This window comes from Medicago truncatula, chromosome 8 (assembly GCF_003473485.1).
Source record: "Medicago truncatula cultivar Jemalong A17 chromosome 8, MtrunA17r5.0-ANR, whole genome shotgun sequence".
Taxonomy (NCBI): Eukaryota; Viridiplantae; Streptophyta; class Magnoliopsida; order Fabales; family Fabaceae; genus Medicago; species Medicago truncatula.
In genome coordinates, this window is record NC_053049.1 from 47932327 (window position 1) to 47959065 (window position 26739).

General features: G+C 33.4%; 3 protein-coding genes across 8 annotated transcripts; 2 read left to right on the forward strand and 1 right to left on the reverse strand.

The window, feature by feature from the left end:
* Positions 1-2852: 2852 nt before the first annotated feature.
* LOC25502275 (cytochrome P450 71AU50) lies at positions 2853-4016 on the forward strand. Its single transcript, XM_024771750.2, has one exon. It carries the CDS (start codon positions 3025-3027, stop codon positions 3721-3723), a length of 699 nt encoding a protein of 232 aa, XP_024627518.1. The 5' UTR covers positions 2853-3024; the 3' UTR covers positions 3724-4016.
* A 2204-nt stretch (positions 4017-6220) lies between these two features.
* Positions 6221-14463, forward strand: LOC11410124 (cytochrome P450 CYP736A12). Its single transcript, XM_024772081.2, has 2 exons — positions 6221-6982; positions 13453-14463. Exons 1-2 carry the CDS (start codon positions 6290-6292, stop codon positions 14290-14292), a joined length of 1533 nt encoding a protein of 510 aa, XP_024627849.1. The 5' UTR covers positions 6221-6289; the 3' UTR covers positions 14293-14463.
* Positions 14422-26113, reverse strand: LOC11412382 (aluminum-activated malate transporter 9). Of its 6 annotated transcripts, none has more exons than XM_003630793.4 (6): positions 22126-22264; positions 17717-18083; positions 17044-17451; positions 16287-16426; positions 16054-16200; positions 14422-15550 (listed from the first exon to the last, which is right to left on the reverse strand). In XM_003630793.4, the coding sequence occupies exons 2-6, from the start codon at positions 18072-18074 to the stop codon at positions 14867-14869; spliced, it is 1737 nt and encodes a 578-aa protein (XP_003630841.1). In that variant the 5' UTR covers positions 18075-18083; positions 22126-22264; the 3' UTR covers positions 14422-14866. The 6 variants fall into 6 exon arrangements, with proteins under 6 accessions (XP_003630841.1, XP_024627848.1, XP_039685369.1 ...); XM_024772077.2 differs by lacking the exons at positions 14422-15550; positions 16054-16200; positions 16287-16426; positions 17717-18083 and adding exons at positions 23253-23399; positions 23486-23625; positions 24006-24413; positions 25658-26113 and having other exon boundaries at positions 17314-17451; positions 22126-22847; XM_024772078.2 differs by lacking the exons at positions 14422-15550; positions 16054-16200; positions 16287-16426; positions 17044-17451 and adding exons at positions 23253-23399; positions 23486-23625; positions 24006-24413; positions 25658-26113 and having other exon boundaries at positions 17946-18083; positions 22126-22847.
* Positions 26114-26739: the final 626 nt, after the last annotated feature.

Here is a 26739-nt window from a genome sequence, read left to right on the forward strand (position 1 = left end):
AAAATAAGAACAATTGATAACTTTTATGTAGATAAAATTGTATTTTTAAATATTTCAATGTGTTGAATAGACAAATTTTAAGATAATATTTCTACTTAAACTTTTTATCGAGTGTCTTGAAGACATTCGTTAGCATTTTCCTAAAATTTATTATTCACGTTGGCACATTACAAATTGTTGAAAAATTACTTCATCTATCTTAGTAATAGATGTCACATTTGAAAGAGAGAAAAAAGTCTCAAAATGATTTTTTTTTTTTTTTTAACAAACTAAAATGAAATATATTATAAACACAATTAATTTACCCTGCACAAGACATGCAAAGGGTAAACCAACCAAGAATATTTACAACAACAAGATGCTGAAATTATGAAAGCACCAGCAAAAAGTTAAAACAAATTATACATGAACTCTCATACAAGGGAGTAGATGTTTCCACCCGTCATGGTAACTATAGCTAAAAGAGTTGCTTGTTTAGATTTCAGCCACAAGAAATAATTCATTTTAACTTTTTCAGCTAGAATAGAAGAATCAAAAGCCGTATTTTAGAATACACGGTTGTTTCTTTCCTTCCAAATAGTCCATGGGCAAACCCACTAATTTTTGGGTTGGGTTGGATTGGGTAATGGGTTACCCAACTTATTTTTCTATTTTTTTAATATTAAATGACTAAATGACAAGTCCTCATAATTTTGTTTTAAAATAGTACTCTACTTTTAAATTTTCTTAAAAAAATGTTTAACTTATTTTACTATAATTTTATGCATCATTAAAATATGAAATAATAAACTCCTTCATAAAATACTTGCAACAAACTAAAGTTGTATGACATAAAATTGCATCAGTATCAAAATAATCAAAAAGTGCAACATATTAAGGCTCTGTTTGGTAAAAAGAAGCTATAAGCTAGCTGATAGCTGATAGCTGAAAAGCTAGCTGATAGCTGGTAGCTGATAGCTTATAGCTGAAAAGCTTGCTTATTAAAAATAATGTGTTTGGTAAAATTAGCTGTTGAAGTGGCTGATAAATATAAAAGGACATGTTTTTTTTTAATATACATATAGACACGCACATTTTTTTTGTAATGTATTTATTTTTTAATATTTTTAATTATAGTTAAATATGTTTTTGGTCCCTATAAATATTCAAACTTTTGGTCTTAGTCTCCATAAAAAAATTCTTGACCTTTAATCCTAAAAAAAATTCACTAACAATTTTGATCTCTGCTTAATGAGTCCCAAAAATAAGAGAAATGTGGAAACAAAATGTGAGGTAGAATATATAAAATTTTACAACGTACAATAGACTAGTTATTTTTTCCTTTAAAAAAAAAATAGGCTAGTTATTTTTTGTGTGGTGTACGACAGGTTAGTTATAACAAAATATAAAGCATTTCCATAAAAAAATATTATATATATATATATATATATATATATATATATATATATATATATATATATAAAGTGCTCCTTAAAAAAAATGGCATTTTATTTAAGGGAAAAATGGGGCGGTTATAAAGATGAACATGGGTACTTGTTTAATTAAAAAAATAATTAATTAAATTAATAGGGTTAAAGTTGGAAGAAAATATAAAAAGCTACCAGCTATAAGCTAAAAAGCTACTTGAAATAGCTTTTCAAAAAACGCTATAAGCTCATGAAAAAAGCTTGTTACCAAACACGTCACGTTTTCTTCTAACGAGCTTATAAGCTAATCCAACAAGCTATAAGCTAGCTTTTTTGTGTTACCAAACACAGCCTAATTAGTAACTCTAGTATGTTTTGATTTTTAATATATAGGGTACAATGTGTATCTTTTGGAAATATATCTTTCTTCTAGCCTATGAAAATAAAGATAAAAAATATTAACATTATTGGGTAAGTGGGTTTTGGATTTGAGTCTGGTTTTACCCGAGACCCATTTATTTTTATGGGTTTTTCATTTTTAAAAACCATATCCATTCAATTACCCAATCCAACCCATTTTTTTGAATTTTTTAGGTGGGTTTGACCGGGTTTTTTGGGTTGGCCCAACCCATGAACACCCCTACCAGACGTCATAATTTTCTACATTAAATTAATTTTTTTTATTATAATATGTGTATCATTGTCAAGTTATTATATCTCAATTTGTATTTACACTAAAGGTGAATCACATACATAATAATGATAATCTGATAAAAGTATTGTTCAGTTCATTTTATTTATACAGTGTTTTTTTTATTATTATATAAAAGTGTAATGAAGAAATGTGATAATACATGTAAGATAACAAAATATTTATGCGTTTTTTTTTAATCATTCTGCTGTTGATAACAAAATATCAGGTCGTCAACCTTATGTCTGTACAAGTATGATGAGTTCGGGTATGCTTCATTTAGGCTAAACTTCATTTACTCCATTTAGAGTTTGGATGTAAGACATGTGGCAAAAAAAAAATATAACGGTTGAGATTTTAAATTAAAAAATAATAAAAGGTTGTTGGGATATGAAAGAAGAAAGAAACATGATTTGTTTGTTATTATTATGTATTTTTATTAAACAAATATTAGTTTTTTAATTTAAAATTTCAACTGTTAGATATTTTTTTGCCACATATCTTGCATCCAAACTCTAAATGGAGTAAATGGAGCTTAGCCTAAATGGAACATACCCGAACTCAAGTACGACACTTTTTTTTTTTATGAAGTACGAGTATGACGTTCAAACTCAAACTTGATATTATGACATCTCTAATAATTCCTTACCGCTTATTTGTATTACAAAATTTACGGTATGATCGAAAGATATTTATAACATAGATCATATCTATAAAATTTGAGTTTATTATACAAAAGAATTGTATATCCAATCATGACCGAAATTATCTAGCTTGTATTGTCAGGGATTAAAAAGGAAGTACAAGAGAATTGGTAAAGCAATAGACCAAGTGTTGGAGAAGATAATTAAGGAACATGAACGAAGCTCACATGTGCAAAGCGAAGGGCAGAAGCATAAGGACTTCGTAGACATTCTACTCTCACTGATGCACCAACCGATCGATCCCTCTGACGAAAAAACCCATGTCGTTGATCGAACAAACATAAAGGCTATATCCCTAGACATGATTGCCGGGGCATTTGAAACTTCCGCAACGGTTGTGGAGTGGGCTTTATCAGAGCTCATGAGGCATCCAAGAGTGATGAAAAATCTCCAACAAGAGCTAGATAACGTGGTTGGGGCGAACAAATTAGTAGAAGAAAATGATTTGTCAAAGTTAAGTTACTTGGATATTGTGATCATGGAGACCTTAAGATTATACCCTCCGGGACCACTTGTGCCACGCGAGTCAACACAAGATTCTACAGTGCATGGTTATTTCATAAAGAAAAAAACAAGAATAATTTTGAATTTATGGGCAATAGGAAGAGATTCTGCGATCTGGTCTAATAATGCTGAAGAATTTTTTCCGGAGAGATTCGTGGATAAAAGTTTAGACTACCGCGGACATGATTTCCAATTTATACCATTTGGTTTTGGTCGAAGAGGATGTCCTGGAATAAACTTGGGACTAACTACAGTTAAACTTGTTGTTGCTCAATTGGTACATTGCTTTACTTGGGAGCTTCCCTCGAATATGACTCCAAATGATTTAGACATGACTGAAAAGTTTGGTCTCTCAACCCCAAGAGCCAAACACTTGCTTGCAGTGCCAACATATCGCCTTCATGGGGAAGCAACGTGACCAATCAAGTTTATTTTAGTTCAAGGTCTGAACTAATAGAAAGTTGTAGTACTACTTAGGTGCTTGTCTCATGTCTGTATTAATATTAGCATATGCTATTACAGTATACAACTGTCAAATAGATTACTTGCGTAGTATGTAACTACTTGGCAGTTATGTTAGTTAGTTGGAGTTTGTTATGTGTTAGCTATTCCATGTAGGTGACTACAATAAGCAAACATAGATCACAATTCATGTATATATACATCTTGTACTTTCCATAATTGAGTAATGAGAATCACTTTTTCTATTTGTTTCTTTTGTTCATAATATATGCTAACAATAATGGATTAGAAATCCAAAAGTTTTATGCAATATGAACATAAGAAGAAATTCAAAAGTGTTGTACAGTATCTATAAAAAACAATAATAGGGTTATTTGAACCACCTTAGATTTTTTTCCTCAAAAGAATACCATTAAATTTTTATTGGTAGTTAGATTTTTATTTTTATTTGGATAATTGGTAGTTAGATTTATTTGGGCCATGGAAATAGTGAATACTTACAGCACTAAATTGAGTAGAGATCACTCTACAAGCATAGAAAAAATTTAGACATGAAAAAAACTTTTAGAACGTTTTTCTTTTTGCTAATGACTTTCGTCATATATTTTCATACGTAGAGTTAAAAACTGTGATATTCTCTGACATTATGATGTAAATTGAGAGATTTGTATGCATTTTAAAAATAAAATGTAAAATAGTAGATTATTGCTCTAGTTCTACATATTGCTCCTGCACTTTTCAAAACATAGATCTTGTACAGCGCAGCGACTGCGCCGGTGGAGTTACAAAAGATACGAGTTCAGTTTGTTCAAGCATCCCCAAATACTGAAAAGGTCACATTACAATACAACCTATTATTTTATCAATAACTTGAGGGATTTTACGTTAGTTCAGAATTATTATTATTTGGGAGCTCTGCCTCTTGTCATACTCCTTTTTTCAATCCTAGGATTTGAAGCAGAGGTTACCACAACTTCTTGTTCAAGGGGATCCTTGAACAACTTGGCTTTTCTTTTAAATTAGAAAGGTAGATGATATATAGTCTTTAGATAATATAAAAGGAGATGATTGCGGCTTTTCAATATTTATTGAGATGGGATTAATGAGAGATATCAAGTCTACCTCATTATTTGTAAAAAAAATATCCAGGTTTTTCTTGATAGGTTAGAAAGATATCCAGGCTTTTTATGTTGAGGTTTTTCATTATTTGTAAAAATAACATCCAGGCTTTGTGTGTATATTTGAGCCTTCAGTCTGTTAATGATGTTGTCTGAACTCCTCTATTTAACTTTGTGGTCTACGATGAACTAATTTGGAAACCATATCCATGGCGAGTATAGTCTGCGCTCAACATATTGGTTTTGCTTGACTAAGCTTGTCAAAAATACAAATTTGACAGTTATAGGAAGTTGATAGACCTTGTGGCAGCTAATTGTTCATTCGAAGGTACAACAAAGAATTGTCTGCCTACACACTCTAGATTGGTTGACATAGGGGTTAATAATATCGACACCCAATGTCCATGGTGTAATCGATGTCACCAGAATAGCAGTTTCTACATTGCGAAAAAAGTATGTAAATTTAGCAGCAACTGAGGCTATGACATCATATTTAAGCCTTTCAAGTGAAGCAATCGAATATAACGCAAAAGGTCTTCAGTATTTTGGTTGTTTTATCGAAGGAGGAGCGGTTAGAGTATATGGAGAAGTAAGAATGCATCAGTTTGGGAAAATGTGTCTGAGAGTGTAGCAGAAACAATTTATCGTGGTAATATTTTACTTAGAGAGTGGAGGGTGGTGCATCAGGAAAATGGACAGGCTGCTCGTCTACAACAGCCTGTTCAGAATGGTCAAACATGGCAGCGACACGTCTATTTCTGAGCAGCACAATTAGATTGGAATTGAGATTTGCTTAAGGGACGCATATGAAATATTTATGGGAGAAAAACTTTGTGGGTGCAACCTATCTTGAATGTTAAGGAGGTGAGGCTTCCGTCTTATTGGCAGCTAGTGGATACAAAAATTAGAGTTCAAACCAGTTATCTTTACTTTAGATTCAAAGACTGTTGTGAACGTTTTAACTTGTTAGTCAAATGATAGAATCGAGATAGGTTGCATTTTAAGTAGATGTAGTATTTTATCATCGTTCTATAACAACTTTTAGTTAGGAGAGAAACTAATATGGTTGCTCATAACCTTGTTAAGGTGACCATATACTGAAATGCATGCATTAGTTTTGTCAAGTAAAAAAAGAAAGAAAGAAAAAAAACAGAAGAGTATCACCAGTAAATGCATTAGTTTTATTTAGCTCTTTAATTTAATGCAACTGTGAGTGGACCTTAATATTATACTAATGGCAAAAAATGGAGAAACAGTGGCTGCTTTTGAACGGTTCTGGTAAAGACTAACTGGGGGCTTGAAGTTGTCAACCAATTATTAAAATGTTATCAAAACTTCTTTTCATCTTATCTACCACCACTTTGCTTATGAAAAATCAGAAGCAGCCTCATTTTCATCGAAAACATGTTTCTTTCATCCCTTCCCCTGTTTCTCATTTTCACACTCATCTTCATTCTCTCCGCCATCACCTTGTTCCTCCGTCGTAAACAACCAAAATATGACCGGAGACAACCACCAGGTCCACGGGGATATCCAGTCATCGGTAACCTCCACTTGCTGGGTACTCTCCCACACCGTGCACTCCAAGCCTTGTCCAAAAAACACGGTCCTATCATGTTACTACGTTTAGGACAAGTCCCAACAATCATTGTTTCTTCCTCTTCAGCAGCAGAACAATTCCTCAAAACACACGACGTTGTTTTCTCTTCCCGTCCAAAACTTGAAGCCACCCATTATCTTTCTTATGGTTCTAAAGGGTTGGTTTTTGCTGAATACGGTGCCTATTGGCGTAATATGAGGAAGGTTTGCACTTTGCAGCTTTTAAGTGCTTCTAAAGTTGAATCGTTTGGGCCTTTGAGGCAGAGGGAACTAAAAGTGGCTTTGGAATCGTTGAAGAAAGCTGTGAGTTTGGGTGAGGTTGTTGATGTGAGTGAGTTTGTGCATGGTGTTATAGCAGATATTGTGTATAAAATGGTGCTGGGGTGTAGTGTTGATGAGGAGTTTGATTTGAAGGGGCAAATTCAACAAGGGATGGAACTTTCTGGCACCTTTAATCTTGCTGATTATGTTCCTTTTCTTGGAGTTTTTGATCTTCAGGTATGCATGCAATTTAATTATTATAAGGCCTGGACACCGACGCTGATTGAAGGTGTGTCTTGTGTCCAATACATGTCGGTGTTGCTGACACATATCCGACACGCCACTAACATATGTGATTATATTCAATTAATTCATTTTCTTAAATTATCACCTATATTAATGTTTTCAGTGTCGATTGTCGAGTGTCAAGTCTGATCTTTGTTTTTCATAGATTATAAGGCCTAATTTAAATGAAGCTCAAATATTTGAAATTCTTAAGTTACTTTCATTTTAATTACTATGATTTGTATGGTGTTTCCGTAAAAAATAAAAATAAAAAAAAAGTTTCCAAGATATTAATTAGGTCAAATGCATTCAAAGGTCCTTTAAGTTTTTCGTTTTTCTTAAAGTGGTCCTTTAAGTTTCAAAAGTCGCAAACAAGTCCTTTTAGTTTTTGAATCGTTTCAAACAAGTCATATTGTAGATAGCATAGTTGGTAATTGCTTCCTTGAACTCATCTTTGGTACTAAATCTGGCTCCTAACACTCACTTAAAATTAGTCATCTTTTTAGGCATGGCAAATGATGGATAATGCTCTTTGTTGCTATCATCTGAATCATCACCATCATCCTCTAAAAGGACTTGTTTGAAACGATTCAAAAACTAAAAAGACTTGTTTGGGACTTTTGAAACTTAAATGACTTGTTTGGGACTTTTGAAACTTAAAAGGACTACTTTGGGAAAAATGGAAAACTTAAAAGGACATTTAGATGCATTTGACCTATTAATTATTACTCTCACACTCTTGTCTCTATTATAAGAGAAAATTTTCTTTTTAAATTCATTCAAAAGACTAAATATATTATTTATTAAATGAATCATATTTGTAAATTTTCTCTTGTAATAGAGACGAGAGTGAGTACTATGATTTGTACGGTAACTTAAAATTAGATATGGAGGGAGTAATACCTATGTAGTTGTAGGTCGGACCTACTAGGTCCGCCTCAATCAAATCAAGTACAAGTTTTGTAATTTCTCGTATACCTAAAGCTAAGGTTTGCAGTACTGTTTTCACCTAGTACTAGCATAAACTAGAATCAATGAATGTTAAAATCTCTCTATCATACACTACTGCCGATAGCGCAGAAAATCAGAAGCGGAAGCTTTGTTCAGAAGCTGTGTTCAGAAGCAGTTGTTCAGAAGCACTTGTTCAGAAGCACTTGTTCAGAAGCAGTTGTTCAGAAGCACTTGTTCAGAAGCACTTGTTCAGAAGCACTTCCTGATTCTAAGGTTTTATGTGAATAAGAGAGAATTGAGAGAGAAGAAAGTTATGATGAAATTGTAAATGATCTTTTTTTGATTCTTCATATGAATGTACAAGATAATGGTCTTATATACAAGTCTAAACGTTGCTTGAAGCACAAGCAATGTAACAAACTCTAACAACCTTATTTGCTAACCTCTAACAAACTTGTAACAAACTTCATAACAAACTAAAACAGAATGTGATTAACCACTGATTGTGATTATCACTAAACTAAACTTGAATTAAAACAAGCTAACATCCTCCCTTAATTCAAGTTTCCACTTCCTTCATTCCAATCAAGCTTCTGAGCTTGATGAATCTGTCAACCTTCAATGCCTTAGTGAATATGTCTGCAAGCTGCAGCTCAGTAGAACAATGAACAATCTGAAGTGCTCCCTTGTTCACTTGCTCCCTCAGAAAATGGAACTTGGCTTCTATATGCTTGCTTCTTCCATGCAGAACTGGATTTCTTGCTAAGCTTATAGCAGATTTGTTGTCTATGAGCAATTCTATAGGTCTGCTAACCTCTATCTCCATCTCTTTGAGTATATTTTCAAGCCATATTGCCTGACATGCTGCCATACACCCTGCAATATACTCAGATTCACAGGTTGACAATGCTACAACTGGTTGCTTCTTAGCACACCATGAAATTGGAGCATTCATAAACTTGAATAGGTACCCTGAAGTGCTCTTTCTATCTTGTCTGTCTCCACACCAATCAGCATCAGAATATACCATCAGTTCCATAGAACTATCATTCAAGCATTTAGGAAATAGAATACCATACTGCAGTGTTCCTTTGATGTATCTCATCACTCTTTTGGCTGCTAGCAGGTGAGAGACTCTTGGTTCACTCATGAATCTACTGATTATGCCAACTGCATATGCAATATCAGGCCTACTATTGCATAGATACCTCAGTGAACCAACAATTTGCTTGAACAATGTAGGATTCACAGGTTCTTCATCTTCATTCATTACCAGTTTTACATTTGTCTCAGCTGGTGATGATGATGGATTGCAGCTCATCATATTGAACCTTTTCAATATGTCAGATGCATACTTCTTTTGATGCATCACCAATCCCTCTGCAACTTCAGTAAATTCCATGCCTAGAAAGTATGTCAATTTTCCTAAATCTGACATTTCAAACTCACTCATCATCTGTGATTTGAATGCTTCTATCTCATTCATATCACTACCAGTCACTATCAAATCATCAACATAAAGACAGATGAGTAGTTGATTACCTTCACTTCCTTTCTTCACATATACACCATACTCAGACTTGCATTTAACAAATTCTTGCTTCACAAGAAAGCTGTCAATTCTCTTGTTCCAAGCTCTTGGTGCCTGTTTCAATCCATAGAGAGCTTTGTGTAATCTGTACACCATATCCTCTTTCCCTTTGATTTTGAAACCTGGTGGCTGTGTCACATACACTTCTTCATCTAAAGGACCATTTAGAAAAGCAGATTTTACATCCAAATGATGCATTGGCCAGTTTCTTCCACAAGCTATAGCAACTATCAATCTCACAGTTTCCAATCTAGCAACTGGAGCATATACTTCAAAGTAATCCATACCAGCCTTCTGCATGAATCCCCTAGCCACTAATCTTGCTTTGTACTTGGCTACTTCACCATTTGGCTTCAGTTTCAATTTGAAAACCCACTTCACATCTATTGGTTTCTTACTAGCAGGCAGTTCAATCAACTTCCATGTGTTGTTTCTGTTGATTGAATTCAACTCCTCAATCATAGCATTCTTCCATACATCTTCATTCAATGCTGCTTCATAATTGATTGGTTCTGCATCTGCTAATAGTGCAAAATGAATAAATTCCCCTTCTTCATTAACTACATTATCTGGAATGACTTCATGTCCAGCTAATCTAGTTGAAGCAAATCTCTGTCTAACTGAAGTTCTTGTGACTTGATTCTCTTCAACATGCACTTCAGGTTGAACTTCAGTATCAAGTTGAACTTGTTCAACTTGATCATCATCTTTAATTATTGTGGGAATTGTGTGACTGGAACTCTTCTCTTTCTTAGTCCAATCCCATGCTTCATTTTCACATATTTTTACATCTCTACTAATCACTATAGAGTGATTCAGAGGATGATACAATCTGTATGCACCTGTCTCATGATAGCCAACCAGTATCATAGGTTCACTCTTATCCCCCAACTTCCTTCTCTTTGCATCAGGGATATGCATATAGCACAATGAACCAAACACTCTCAAGTGTTTTGCTGACTGCTTGCATCCTAACCAAATTTCTTCAGGAATTTGATTAAGTTTCTTAGTGGGGCATCTGTTTAAGATGTATGCTGCAGTTCTTACTGCTTCTCCCCAAAATGTATTAGGCATCTTCTTCATCTTTAGCATGCTTCTGGTCATGTCAAGCAGGCTTCTATTCCTTCTTTCAGCCAAACCATTGTGTTGTGGAGTATAAGGAGCAGTGACTTCATGTACAATGCCATTGTCTTCACAAAACTTCTCAAACACCTTTGAGGTATACTCTCCACCACCATCAGTTCTTAAAATCTTAATGGATTTACCACTCTGTTTTTCAACTAAGATTTTAAACTTCTGGAACATATCAAATGCTTCACTTTTGGCCTTGATCAAATATAACCAGAGTTTTCTGCTAAACTCATCAACAAAACTGATGAAATATTTGTTTCCTCCTAATGAAGGAACCTCTAAAGGACCACACACATCTGAATATACAACATTAAGCAGCTCCTTTGATCTACTTGCTGAACTTGAACTGAATGCACTTCTTGGTTGCTTTCCCAACAAGCAAGTACCACAGACTGTGTTAGGTATCTCAATTTTAGGAACTCCCAGAATCATTTCTTTATCAACCAATTGATTAAGACCTCTAAAATTGAGATGACCAAATCTATAGTGCCATAACCAACTATCTTCATCTTTTACCATAGCAGATAAACAGTTCAGTTCTACAGCTTTCATATTGGTCTGAAAAGTTCTATTCTTTGCAAGAGGAGTTTTCAAAACTAACCTTTGATGATTATCAAACAACTTAAAGGTGTTGTCCTTCATAGTAACTGAGTATCCTTTCTGAATGAACTGACCTACACTCAGCAAATTGCACTGCATTCCAGGAACATAGAGAACTTCTTCAATTATTGCCACTTTCCCATTCTTTCCTTCAATAGCAATATTCCCCATTCCTTCTGCAACCAAGACTCTATGATCTGCAAGCTTCACCTTTGTATTTCTTCCAGGATCCACTTCTCTTAACCATGTCTTGTTTCCTGTCATGTGATTAGAACAACCAGTATCTAAGAACCAACTTTCTGAATTGCAGCTCTCATTACTAGTTGTTGTAACCATCATGAATAATGATTCAGAATCTGAATCATCTTGTGCAATTTTGGCTTCCTCTTCATCATTTTTTGATTGCTTTCCTTTACCAGACCAGCATTCAGAGGCATAGTGTCCAAATTTCTCACATTTGAAACACTGAATCTTCTTCTTATCAACTTTCTTCTTTTGATTAGAATTTCCTTCCTTTGAAGATTCACCTTTATCAGATCCATTGTTCTTGCCTTTAGACCAGTTTCCTCCCTTAGAGTTTTTCTTCCCTTTCTTGAAGTTCTTCATATCATAATCATCCTTTTTGATAGTTTGAACTTGCAGGGCTTGTTGAATTGATCTTTCATTGCTTCTTTCTGAAACCATCAATTCATGAGCTTCTAATGAACTCTGCAGCTCCTCAATCTTCAATGTCTTAACATCTTTCGATTCCTGAATTGCCACCACAATGAAATCAAACCTTGAAGATAGGGTCCTCATAATCTTTTCAACTATCTGTTGATCAGTGATTGCTTCACTACAAGCCTTCATCTGATTCACAAGATTAATGAGTTTAGAGATGTATTCAGAAATCTTCTGATCATCTTCCATTTGCATCAATTCAAATTTCCTTCTCAGAGATTGAAGCTTAATCAACTTCACTTTATCATCACCTTCATGATACTTTGAAAGAATGTCCCATGCTTCCTTTGAACTCAGTGATTTTGAGATTCTTTCAAAGTTTCCTTCATCAAGGCTTTGTTGAATCAAGAACAGAGCCTTGCAATCTTTCTTCTTCAATTCCTTGTGTGCGTTCCTTTGCACCTCAGTAGCATTCGCAGCTAATTCATGTACACCATCCTGCAAAATTTCCAACAGATCTTGTGCTCCAAACAGATTCTTCATCACTGCACTCCATCTTTCCCAATTGCGTGCTTCAAGAATTGGAAGATGTGTGTTGAAACTGCTGCTACCATTCATGGTGTTTCCTTCAGCGTTTCTTTCTACAAATTGCGTGATTGAAGATCTTGATTACCCCTTAGAACGAAACCAAAGGCTCTTGATGCCAATTTGATAGCGCAGAAAATCAGAAGCGGAAGCTTTGTTCAGAAGCTGTGTTCAGAAGCAGTTGTTCAGAAGCACTTGTTCAGAAGCAGTTGTTCAGAAGCACTTGTTCAGAAGCACTTGTTCAGAAGCACTTCCTGATTCTAAGGTTTTATGTGAATAAGAGAGAATTGAGAGAGAAGAAAGTTATGATGAAATTGTAAATGATCTTTTTTTGATTCTTCATATGAATGTACAAGATAATGGTCTTATATACAAGTCTAAACGTTGCTTGAAGCACAAGCAATGTAACAAACTCTAACAACCTTATTTGCTAACCTCTAACAAACTTGTAACAAACTTCATAACAAACTAAAACAGAATGTGATTAACCACTGATTGTGATTATCACTAAACTAAACTTGAATTAAAACAAGCTAACAACTGCCACCAGGTACATTAATATCTTGGACATGGGGTAACCCTCACTACACTCTTGATAGGAGTTAGATGCCCGCATGAATCATTTTGGAGTTATACTTGGGGTCTGTTTAGATTAGTTTATTTGAACATATTTAAGGGCATAATAGTTTATCGAAACGACTTATGATAGGTCCATAAGCTGTTTTTAGCTTATTTCCGTGACCTTCCCGAATAGCTTTTGAAAACACCTTATAGCATAAAAGCAGTTAAATTAATTTTATCTTTTGTTATAGAAATAAACTATACATAAACACTTATATGCTACAACCAATTAATTAACCTGCATATCCAATCATGGCCTAAATTATTTAGCTTTTATTGTCAGGGATTAAAAAGAAGGTACAAGAAAACTGCTAAAGCAATGGATCAAGTGTTTGAGAAGATAATTAAGGAACGTGAACAAAGTTCACATGTGCAAAATGAAGGGCAGAAACACAAAAACTTCATAGACATTCTACTCTCACTGACGCACCAGACGATTGATCCCTCTGACGAACAAAGCCATGTCATTGATCGAACAAACATAAAGGCTATAGCCTTAGACATGATCGCCGCGGCATTTGACACTTCTGCAACCATTGTGGAGTGGGCTTTATCCGAGCTCATGAGGCATCCAAGAGTAATGAAAAATCTCCAACAAGAGCTGGATAGTGTAGTTGGGATGAACAAATTAGTGGAGGAGAATGATATGGCAAAGTTAAGTTACTTAGATATTGTGATCATGGAGACCTTAAGATTATATCCTGCAGGACCACTTGTGCCGCGCGAGTCAACAGAGGATGCTACAGTTCATGGTTATTTCATAAAGAAAAAAACAAGAGTAATTGTGAATTTGTGGGCAATAGGAAGAGATTCTAAGATATGGTCTAATAATGCCGAAGAATTTTATCCAGAGAGATTTGTGGATAAAAACTTCGACTACCGTGGACATGATTTCCAATTTATACCATTTGGTTTCGGTCGAAGAGGATGTCCTGGAATAAACTTGGGACTAGCTACAGTTAAACTTGTTGTTGCTCAATTGATACATTGCTTTTCTTGGAAGCTTCCCTCAAATATGACTATAAATGATTTAGACATGACTGAAAAGTTTGGTCTCTCAATCCCAAGAGCCAAACACTTGCTTGCAGTGCCAACATATCGCCTTCATGGGGAAGCAACATGACCAATTAAGTTTGCTTTAGTTCAAGGATTGAACTAATGTAAAGTTGTACTACTACTGTGGTGTTTATCTTGTGTATGAATTATATCATAGAACAATATAATGAACTAAAATGTTGTACAAAACTTACACAAGACAATAAGAACATCATATCATTTGATATGGTTATTTGAACCTCCCTTTTTGTCTCTCAAAGAATATCATTATATTGAATTGGTAGATAGATTTTTCGGAGCCAAGGAAATAGTGAATACTTACAGCAATAAACTGTGTTTTTTCAGTCATAAAAAAGGGGAGATTTGTATAGATTTTAAAATTAAAATGTAAAAAGGTGGATTATTTGTTCTATTTCTAAAGATTACTCCAGCAGTTTTCAAAACATGGATCCTATGCCTAGACAGCACCGGTGCAGTTATTGTAGAGGATATAAGTCCCAGTTTTTGTTGAGTCTTCAACTTAATACAAAAGATGAGTCCCGTTAGTTCCAGCATCCACAAATACTGAAGAAATCACACTACAGCCTGTTATTCTATCAAGAACTTGCCTTTAATGGTAACTCATACTCCATTTTTCAATCCTAGGATTTGAAGCAGTTAAATAATCTGGTCCAAAACCCACCCGAGGTTACCACACTTTGTTGTTCAAGGGGGTCCTTAAAGTTAGCTTTCTCACCCAATTCTTCAAATGCATCCACCAAATTTTGAAGCCTTGCTACAAATTCAATCAAAAGTGATGTAAATGTAGTTAGAGACAATGAACTAGCACTTTCATAAGTTTTCGATTCTTCCTCTTTTGCTTTGTAGTAAACATGAGCTGGCCAAGACATTTGTTTCACAGACATGTTTTCATTGGCGATAGAAGGAGGCACATCATGGTTATTACCATTATTATCTGTAGTTTTTTCATCCCAATTGTTTTGAACTTCAATTGATCTGAGATCAAGTACAGCTTCACTTAGCGACTTGTACTCTAGAAATTTGCTATCTTCATCCATGTGAAAGAGGCCTTTTGGATGATCATCATTTTCGTCTCTAGGACGATTTCCGATTTCCCAGAACTCTGAATTTACAAGGAGGTACGATTTTTTATCGATCTTTTGTTGTAATTCTTCAGCTGCTTCATGTACTTCATACAACAAATCTCCCCTGTCTAGTTTCTCCATCTTCTTGACTTTGTTTCCTAGTTCGCGCAACACTTTTGCTCCTTCAAAACCTACCCTCTTCAGCTCATTGCGAAAAACCTGTCTTTTCTCAGCTGGTGCCTATATGTCAAAAAGAAAGTTTAGAAATTCTAAGATTGTTAAGGAATAAGATAAGATAGAATAAGATAATATAAGGAGGTTGAGTCGGTGTGTCTGTTTTAATGTCGAGATAATGATGTGGGAAGGTAGAAACAGACTTCTAAATCACAGTCACAAACATTATTTTTTATCTCCATTGACAAACATCTTTAATATAGTCTCAATACTTTAAGGATAATTCCATGTCAATTTCACAGTTACAAACATACAATCACAAATCATGGCTAGGATGACATTGAAAATGATTGCACATATAAGTACTAATTTAAAATGAGTGTCATGAAAAGGAACCAAAAATATATTTTAACCAACCACTTCATATAAGACACTTCCTAAAACATAAAAGTGAAATCAGCAGACTACTCATCATATGGAAAACAAACATTCTCATGTACTAAGTTGTATCTGCCCTGGACTGAGAACAAAAACAGTGTTTTGGAAAAGTTTCAAATAATTAAAAGTACCTGTATTTCAGAAAGTATGCATCCATGCATGGCCATGACCATAAATGCGCAATGTCTTAGAGCCCCACTTACTTTCACATAATTCTTCCATGGATATTTAAGACTTCTGTAGTGACCATGAGGTGGTTCCCAGACAGCAAATCCCAACTTCAATCACCAACACGTGACAGTGAGTCATTGAAATGTTAAATAAAATATTCATGAAAGAGACAGAAAACTGAAGTAGACAATACCAACGAGTCCTCGTTACTTGTAGATTCAACAGCTGATCTGTAGCCACTGTAAACCGGGTCATCCGCAGCTGCTTGGTACGTAAGAATTTTGGATGGTACCTTCTTGTATTCAACACAGTTAAGGTAGTGATTGACAACCCCTGAAAATAAGTTCAACAAAGGTGTTCAATTCATTTGACATCGTAATTTTGGATTGGCGGTGAGGTAGAAGAGTAAGGATAAGACATCGTAATTTTGCCAAATTCACCGTAGTTTCAAAAGTACTAACCAGTTGACAACTACATGTATAGTACTCCCTCCATTCTCAAAGACCTAAACTTTAATAGTTTAAATTATTTACACATAGATTAAAAAATCACTTGAAAAAAATAAGTGATTCCCTCACACCGTTGTTCAATTCATATCAAATAAGTGACTTAAACTATGTGATCACATTTTATTTGTAGTATAGTGACTTATACTATCATGTGAGGTAAGTCTTGACGCAAAAACATACCCTCACATTGTAGCTTTTGCACCAAGGTTTACCCTTACATGCTAAGAACACTCTCATTACTACACTCTCTAGCATCACTCTTTTATTGGGTAAAATAAATGTGGATTCCACACATTGGAAATGCGGATACATAAAGGCATGACCCGCATTGGTTTTACCCAATGTAAGAGTGAGTGGTTCCTAGCATTTCTCTTGTGTGTGTACACAATAAGTTAGTAACTGCAAATAAAATGTGATGATGAGGAAAATGTTATAAAATACCTTCCAAAGACGTTGCAACACCCATGAAATTTTTTACCACAAGATTATGCAGATCCTCGCCAGCCCAGATAGGATATATGCAGATATTGACTCCCAAAGACACAGCAGCACCAAGCGCAATGAGCAAAAATCTACTTATAGATGTATCAAGAAATTCGCCAGTATGATAACCAGATACCGTAATGTAGCAATAAGTGATCAAGAACACACGGAACCCATATTCATAAGGCTTCAAAGTTGGGTATAATTTTGCATAGGTAGCGCAAAATCCAACAATGAATGTACTGATTATAACTATAACTTCTTCCCATTCTCCTGCCAATGCTGATAACTCTCCCATTCCAACAGCAAGTCCTCCAGCTGAGAATGTCCCTAATCCTCTGTTAAACCCCTTGCTCAGAGTTGCCCCTGCCAAATTCCATTGCATTTTTATCATAAAATAAATTGAAAACGTTGAAGCTCAGAAATTGACTTATGCTGAATTAATGGATGCATGATGGACATAAAAAATCTACTCATGAATTGTAAAGTCTATTAAATTATTTCAAGTGGAATCCAAATATGACCGACTTATTCAAATACTTAATTTTCTTCGTACTATGTCTATATATTTTGTAATTGTAAAGAAATTAAATATAATTGCAAAAACAAAAATGAAAATAGAATTACGTACCTATACTGAATTCAAAGACTACGACAACAGTTAGAATAGCCCAAACAGAGTGACGGCTAATATCATTTTTGAAGGGTTCTTTAAGGAAAATCAAAAGGGAGATAATAGTCAAAGCAAGACCCATTTTAGCAGCAAAAATGATCTTTCTTGGATCAGAACGACCCATTTCCCATGCTTTTTCAGCAATGAGTTTCATCATCTTTTTGAACTTGACCATATTAGATTCCTCTTGTTCTTCTTCCAAACCAATTCCTATAGGAGAATAACCATGATCACCACCCTTCATGGATAGAAGTTTTTCCTTCTTCTCAGCTAAAGTGTAAAGAAATGATCCTGATTTCGCTAACTTTGGTGCCATAATTGATTGCTTTGTTCGTAAGCAAAAGAGAGAAAAGTGAGGATAGTAGGTAATTATATATGATGAACACTACACTATATGAAAGTGAGCATTTGAATTTGAACGGTGGATAATTCTAGAGAGAAGGTTGAATGGTGACTAGTCATATGATATGGCATTGCATCCGAAAAAAAAGAACATTGTAATGTAAATAATATCTCATTATCGTCGTAATCGTTTGTTTTTTTCATTACGGAACTAAAGTGGAGCAGACAGGGTTAAACATGTGACATCACCATGATAAGGTCGACATCATTTCGTCATTTTTTATAATTATTATTACTATATATACAAAAATTCATACCACATATAGGAATAAACGGTTGAGATTCTTGTCCTAAATAGGAACGAATGGCCATCCATGTAGAGGTTATGTATCGAGAAAACAATACATATGATGTTCATGCACCGTACAAGCATAGTCAAAGTATCTTTCAAAAGAAAAAAGCATAGTCAAGTCAACAACTTCAATAAATGTTTTATGTTTATATTTATCTTACGGTTTTTTTTTTTTTTTTTTTTTAAAGTTCGGCATCCGATCCAAGAATCGATTAATTTGAGGAGACCAATTCCACCGCCCACTTGCGGGGGTCCTGTTTAAAGCTAGAGCGAACTCTATATGGACTAAGGTACCGTTTGGCTAGACTTTTTTTCGGTCTAAAAGCTACTTTAAAACAAAGTTAAAATAAAGCTCTTTAAGAAAAAGGTTATAGCTGTTTGGTTTCTTTATTTTTTTGTAGTTCTAAAGTTATTTTTGAGTTAAAAGCTGTTTGACAAAATATTGTACAAAATTTTGAATTTATTATTTTTTGGTGGTGTCTGGGGTTCGAACCCGGGACCTTGCATATATTTATGCATTGTCTATAAATAAAAAAAATTTGAATTCATTATGAATTAACATAATAAATAAAAAAATGTCTAAAATATTTTTTGAAGTGAAAAAATATTTAAAATATAAAAGATATATTTTTACCAATACTATATTTACTCAATGACGTTTATTTTGTGTAACATGAATACAAATTTGTATCATCATATAAACGACTTGTTAAATATTTGAATAGGAGAAATAATTTAAGGAGGCTCAAATAATAACATAAATAATATCAAAGTAGTTTGGAAAATTAAAAACAATAATCATTTTTTTTTAAAGACATAAATCATCACAAACTCAAACATTTCTACTCTCCATCAACGCAACTCCTATTTGATTTCTAACTTTATTCATGTAGCCTCCATCTTGCACTCTTCCTGGATTATATGAACTGATTTCTTCATTTATATTGCTTTCTTCGTCACGCTCAATCATATCTATAATATGTATATGTGTGTATATATAATGAGAATAATTGGTTTTTTCTTTTCCAATTATACTCTATAACAAATTTTGTTATAACAAATTTTGTTATAAGAATACCATATTTTTAGTGTTGGTCAAAAAGATAAGAATTTATATATATAATATTATATTTGTTACATTGTTGGTGTCATTGAAAAAGATATGTTTAGTTTTTTTAATAAGAAAAAGATATGCATAGTTTGTTACAATACAAATGTGTAAATTATATATAAGTATAATTTTTTTAGACAACTACACTTGTACTTTTAATTAAAATCAAAATTTTATAAAAATAATTATACGCATTACACAACACCAACAAAAATTATACGCATTAGCAGAACAAAAAAAAAAACAGAAAGAGGAACATAAAGTATTACTCTAAACACTAATGTGTTTGTGTATTTCCGTGGTTGAAGAAAGGGAATAAAAATATTCGGTGTCATTCATTGACAGCGTGAATACAAATATTTGCGTGGTTGTGATGATCAAAAGATATTGAAATTAATATATAAGTGATAAAAAGATAATAAAATTCCTTAAAAAAATAGATAATAAACTTAAATGGAACCTCATTAAAAAATTAAATGGACCGGTTAAAAAAAATAAAATAAAATAAAATGGAAGAAAAAAGCATATTGAAAAAATAAAACAAAAGGTTGTCGGCGGGAGTTGAAGAGAGGTGCTTGTGAAATAAATTGGGGGAGAAATAGTTTTTTGAAGTAGCATTCAACAACTTTTGGTTAAAGCTCATTCCATTCAATTTTATGCATTCTAAAAAAAGCATTTTTTTTCGAAGGTACTTTATTGATATTGTGTTTGGCCTAGCTTCTCCTTAAAAACGTAGAAAAGCTGAAAAAAAGCCGGGTCAAACGATACCTTAGCCCATCAAAATTGGCACCAAAGGGAATCGAATCTGACGGAATCTTGTTAACCAATATTCTGTCATCTGGTTAAAGAAACTAAAAGTAGTAATTTTGTATTAGAAATTACAACTTTTTGACTTTTAGAAAGTTGAATTCAACATTTTTCATCATTTTTCAACAAATTATTTCTATTCATGTTCTCTTAACCAATGTCCACTCTTTAGCATTTCGCATCTGATGGATGTTCGAATATATTTATTGGAAATGCTAACAAGGAATTAAGTTTTTGTTAAAGTTCGTGTAATCAATATATTGGATATTGAAGTTTTTAATTTTTTTAAAGAATATTTGTCAAAATATAAAACTTTTTTAAAAAATAATTTATTCATTAGAACTCCTTAAAGATTGTCCTTAAGACACTCGTTTGCAAGATCCTATATTTATTTATCATTCATGTAAACTTGTGTTTAAAGGATAAATGTTAAGCAATTTAAAGGTATAAACAATCTCTTGATTAATTAAAAGTAAAATAAATTAAATTAAAAGACATTGATTACAACAAAATATTTTTATTTTTGATCCATTAACTCAGTCGCGGAGCACCACTTGGGTTGAGGTGGGCCACGGCCCACCCCCGAGTTTTTTAATTTTTTTATATATGTGTAAGTACAAATATACCACTAAATTTAAATACAATCTTCAAGTTGGCCCACCAAATTATCTTCACCTCCATGTATGCCTTGTGATTTGTTTACTTTAAGAACAAATATTATTTTGGATCTCATCAAATGGTTGATATTTCATTTATTTAAGAAGTGTATAATACGTTAATTTTCAGACATTAATTCTAAATATAACATGAATATTTATATTGAAACTTGATAGAGAAGTTAGTGTAAGTATTAGTTTTGATTCTACTTTTTCAAGTATTTTGGAATGCGTAGAGAATTATTTTAAATTTTTAATATGTGTTTAATTTTTTGATTTTTAACTTTATATTTAATGCACACTACAACGTAAATTTTGTTTTATATATTTAGTTCATTTTGGTGGCCCACCCTAAATCCTAAATATAACTTGTGTCTTTATTTATTTATTTTGGTCAAATAATCTAACAGTTATAAATTCATCATAAGTTAAATAATTGGAGAATTTGAAATTCAAACCCTAATCCCAACATACATTATGCAGTGTCCTTATCGATTAAGTCATATTCGCAACCACAAGACTTGAAATATGTTTTTACTCAGCGGTTATAAGAAAAAAGTTTATTTTTGAAATACGTTGAATGACTTTTATGTTAAGGAAATCCATTGAAAACTTATATATTTGCTCTATATTAAACATTATTCAATAAATAAAAAAAGTGAATTTTTTTCTTATAACAGGGATCTTTGTGAACACATATATTTAGGACTAAAGTTTCATTTTGATCATCCAGAAGTCCTAACTCAACTGGCAAAATGCCGAAATTGTTAGGCCGGATGCCATGATCGGGGTTCGAACCCCGGTACGTGATACAATGAATGGTCCATGTGTATTTTAAACAACTCTTTCGGTAAATCTTATAGGCTCTCCTTAAACCCCTCGTTGATTCGAGCGTCGTAGTCCTCGTGGGAAAACATTCCCTCTTATGAGCAGCCACCATCCACCGCATCCAAACAACTTAGTTCATCATCTTCAGTCCACTTCGGATCATTTTTAAAACATTTTCATAAGTCTATTTGAAGTTACTTGATGAAGTGTCAAATTGTTTCAAAAGTTTTTGAAAATTTGCGGAGTTGATTTACTCAATAAGAAAATTTACCTCTTTTCATACTCCATTTGTCAATCCTAGGATCTGAAGTAGTTAAACAATCTTGTCCAAAACCCGCCAGAGGCCACCGCGCCTTGTTTTTCAAGGGGGTCCTTAAAATTAGCTTTCTCACCCAATTCTTCAAATGAGTCCACTAAATTTTGAAGCCTTGCTACAAATTCTATCAGAAGTGATGTAAATGTCGTTAGAGACAACGAACTTGCACTTTCATAAGTTTTTGATTCTTCCTCTTTTGCTTTGACTTCTGGTTTGTAGTAAACATGAGCAGGCCAAGACATTTGTTTCACAAACATGTTTTCATTGGCAATAGGAGGCACATCATGGTTATTACTATTATCATCTGTAGTTTTTTCATCCCAATTGTTTTGAACTTCAATTGATCTAAGATCAAGTACTGCTTCACTTAGAGACTTGTACTCTAGAAATTTTCTATCTTCATCCATGTGAAATAGGCCTTTAGGATGATCATCATTACTTTCATCTCTTGGACGGTTTCCGATCTCCCAGAGCTCTGAGTTTACAAGGAGGTAAGATTTTTTATCGATCTTTTGTTGTAATTCTTCTGCTGCCTCGTGTACATCAAACAGCAAATCTCCTCTGTCTAGTTTCTCCATCTTTTTTACTTTGTTTCCAAGTTCGCGCAACACTCTTGCTCCTTCGGAACCTACCCTCTTAAGCTCATTGAGGAAAACATGTCTCTTCTCAGCTGGAGCCTATATATATCAAGAAGACAGTTCAGTATTTTCAAGATTGATAAGATAACATACGAAGCTTCAGTGCATATGTTTTAATGCCGAGATAATTTTTATGATAAAAACAAACTTTTAAAACAAAATCACAAATGTTGTATTTTTGGCCCCTATTTGTGACAACACTTCTAATATAGTCCCAATACTTTAGGATAATTCCATGTCAATTTCATAGTTTTAATCACAAATGATGGCTGGGATGATATTGAATCTATTTCTAAAATACATTTCCAAAAACTTCTTTAATGTACATTTTATCAAGTGAAAATAGAAACATGACACTAAAAATATACAGATTGTAAGTTTCATATGCTCTGCAATGAGAACCAAAACAGTGTTACAGAAAAGATTTTAGATGATTAGAAGTACCTGAATTTCAGAAAGTATGCATCCATGCATGGCCATGACCATGAATGCACAATGTCTTAGAGCCCCACTTACTTTGACATAATTCTTCCATGGATAGTTAAGCATTTTGTATTTACCATGAGGTGGTTCCCATACAGCAAATCCCAACTACAATCACAAAAACATGGCTATGAGTCATAAATATGATAGATAAAATATTCATGAAAGAGACAGAAAACTGAAGTAGACAATACCAATGAGTCCTCTTTACTTGTAGATTCAACAGCTGATCTGTAGCCACTGTAAACTGGGTCGTCAGCAGCAGCTTGGTAAGTCAAAATTTTGGATGGCACCTTCTTGTATTCTACACAATTAAGGTAGTGATTGACAACCCCTGAAAATGAAAGTTCAACAAGGTTATTCAATGCATTTGGATTGGCGGTGATTTAGCATAATAACGTTTGAGTCACCGTGATTTCGTTAAATTCTTACGATTTCAAACATTCATTAAGTAGCACAACAATTACATATAGTAATCCCCCCATTCCAAAAACCTGAAAATAGTTTATGGTATTTGTGGATAGATAAAAAATGGCAAATACAAATTAATTTAGTAGTAACTATACGCAAACTGTAATAGGATATATCCTATTACAGTAACTATCCTACACTAAATGTAATAATAACTATCCTACATCCATTGAACAATTACATGGTACTAGTATATAGCAACTACAAATTAAATGTGATCACGAGAAAAATGCAATAAAGTACCTTCCAGTGATGTTGCAACACCCGTGAAATTTTTTATCAAAAGATTATGCAAATCCTCTCCAGCCCAGATAGGATATATGCAGATATTAACTCCCAAAGATACAGCAGCACCAAGTGCAATGAGCAAAAATCTACTTATAGATGTATCAAGAAATTCGCCACTATGATAACCAGATACTGTAATGTAGCAATAAGTAATCAAGAACACACGGAACCCATATTCATAAGGCTTCAAAGTTGGGTACAATTTTGCATAGGTAATACAAAATCCAACAATGAATGTACTGATAATCACTATAACTTCTTCCCATTCTCCAGCCAATGCTGATAACTCTCCCATTCCTACAGCAAGTCCTCCGGCTGACAATGTCCCTAATCCTCTGTTAAACCCTCTGTTCAGAGTTGCTCCTGCAAAATTTCATTGCATTTTGATCAGAAATAAATTGAAAGCTTAGAAGTTACATTTTGTATTAAAGACATTTCGGGTGTTACTTACGGTCAAGATATCGACATATGTAGTTACATTTAATAATTTTTTCAAATTATTAACAATGTCCACATGTCATATACCTGTGTCTCTTTCTATATACTTCAAGATAACCCACTTCAAAACAATTACTTATGCAGAAGCAACGGATATATATATATAATTAACAAAAAAACGATCTACTAAAGTAATATTGGCTATTTAATTTTTTAATCCAAAATATTTTTTTTATAGATATATCAAGGATTAATTACACATAATAGAAGGCAAGAGGGCAAAAAGTTGCGCAACTAGGCCTTTTTAGATGACAAACCCAATTGCCGTAAACACAACATTAATGGATCTCGGAGACATGACATTGCTATGCATGACCATTTGAACTCTATGTGAAAGGTCAATAGCCTCTAATGCAAGGAAGCCAAAAGTGTCAAAAGCAAATGGTATAAAAACACACACTTTTTCATAATTGATTTCAAATATGACCTGACTCACTTAATCAAATAATTAATTTACTTTTCTTTGTACTATCTATCTATAAATCCCCTGCCCCTATCAAACAATACCGTACTTATATTCACTAATCAATGATCAAAATAAGTTGAAATCAAGTCAAATAGTGAACATGTGCTAATTTTGTATCAAGCACTTGTACAAACACATTATTGACACGGACACATCAACACTCAAAACAATACTCTATGTCCAATGTAAACATGTCACCGTAGACACAACTTATCTGAAATATGAGTTTATCTCATTTTGCACTTTTGATCCTAAACCAATTTTGACGTCAATGGATAAGTGACACCCACATCGCTTAAAATGAGGTGTTATGTGTGACTTTCTATTTTTTTAGGAAGTCAAAATTGCAAGATTGTGATACTTAGGAAGCAATTGCAATTAAGTCTAATAAATAAAGTGACGTGGGTAGCATTTATGAATTGACTTAGTCAAAAATGGTTGGGGGTTAAAAGTGCAAAATGGGGTAAATTTAGGGGCTGATTTGTTCTTATTTTTTATAGGAGACCAAAATGGTAAGATTGTGATATTTAGGGGACCATAATTGCAATTAAGCCTAGCCTAGTTAAAAAGTAAGTACATTGAAAATATGAGAGCAATGGTCTTGGGAGTTTCTGAAGCAAAAAATAATTTATAAATGACGTACCTATACTGAATTCAAAGACGACGACGACGGTGAGAATAGCCCAAACAGAATGACGGGTAAAATCGAAGGGTTCTTTAAGAAAAATCAAAAGGGAGATAAGGGCCAAAGCAAGACCCATTTTAGCAGCGAAAATGATCTTCCTTGGATCAGAACGACCCATTTCCCATGCTTTTTCAGCAACGAGTTTCATCATCTCTTTGAATTTGACCATATTAGATTCCTCTTGTTCTTGTAGCAAACCATTTCCTATATGATCACCACCCTTCATTGAGAGAAGTCTTTCCTTTTTCTCAGCTAAAGTATAACGAAATGATCCTGATTTCGCTAACTTTGGTGCCATGATTGATTGCTTTGTTGCTAAGCAAAAGAGAGAAAAGTAGAAATTTGAACACTATTAGTATATGAAAGTGAACATGGAAGAAGTGTGGATATTACGGAGGATGAAGGAATGAATGAATGAATGATATTGCATCCATATATATATATATATATATATATATATAAAGTAAATAATCTTATCATCATTTACGGAACTGAGCACACAGAGTGAAACACGTGACATCACTATCATGGAAACGACACTCACTCATACTGACTCTGATATCATTTAGTCTTTTTCTTTTCTTTCTATATATAACCATTCTTCTTATTTTTTATAATTATTATTATACACAAACTGTTGAGATTCTTGTACTGAGAAAACAATACATGTGAATCGTCTTGTTCATTCACCGTCGTAGACCCGTAGTCTAACTACAATAACCTTTTATAATGGATGTTGGAATATATTTTAATCAATAATTTTTATATATTAGTTTATATTCTTTTGACAAATATATTTCATCTAAATTATATATTAGACACATCAATTATTCAATAAATTTGAAGAAGAAGAAAAATTATCACTTATAATAAAGATCTTCATGGTCACATATATTTATAAGTAAAGTTTTATTTTGGTCCAACACAAAAAAGGAAGTGCAAATGTCATACAATGAATGATTCACGTGTATTTTTTTTTTTTAAAAAAAATGTTTAGGCCATTGCGACAACTTTTTAGGTTAATTTGGTACCTAAAAAAA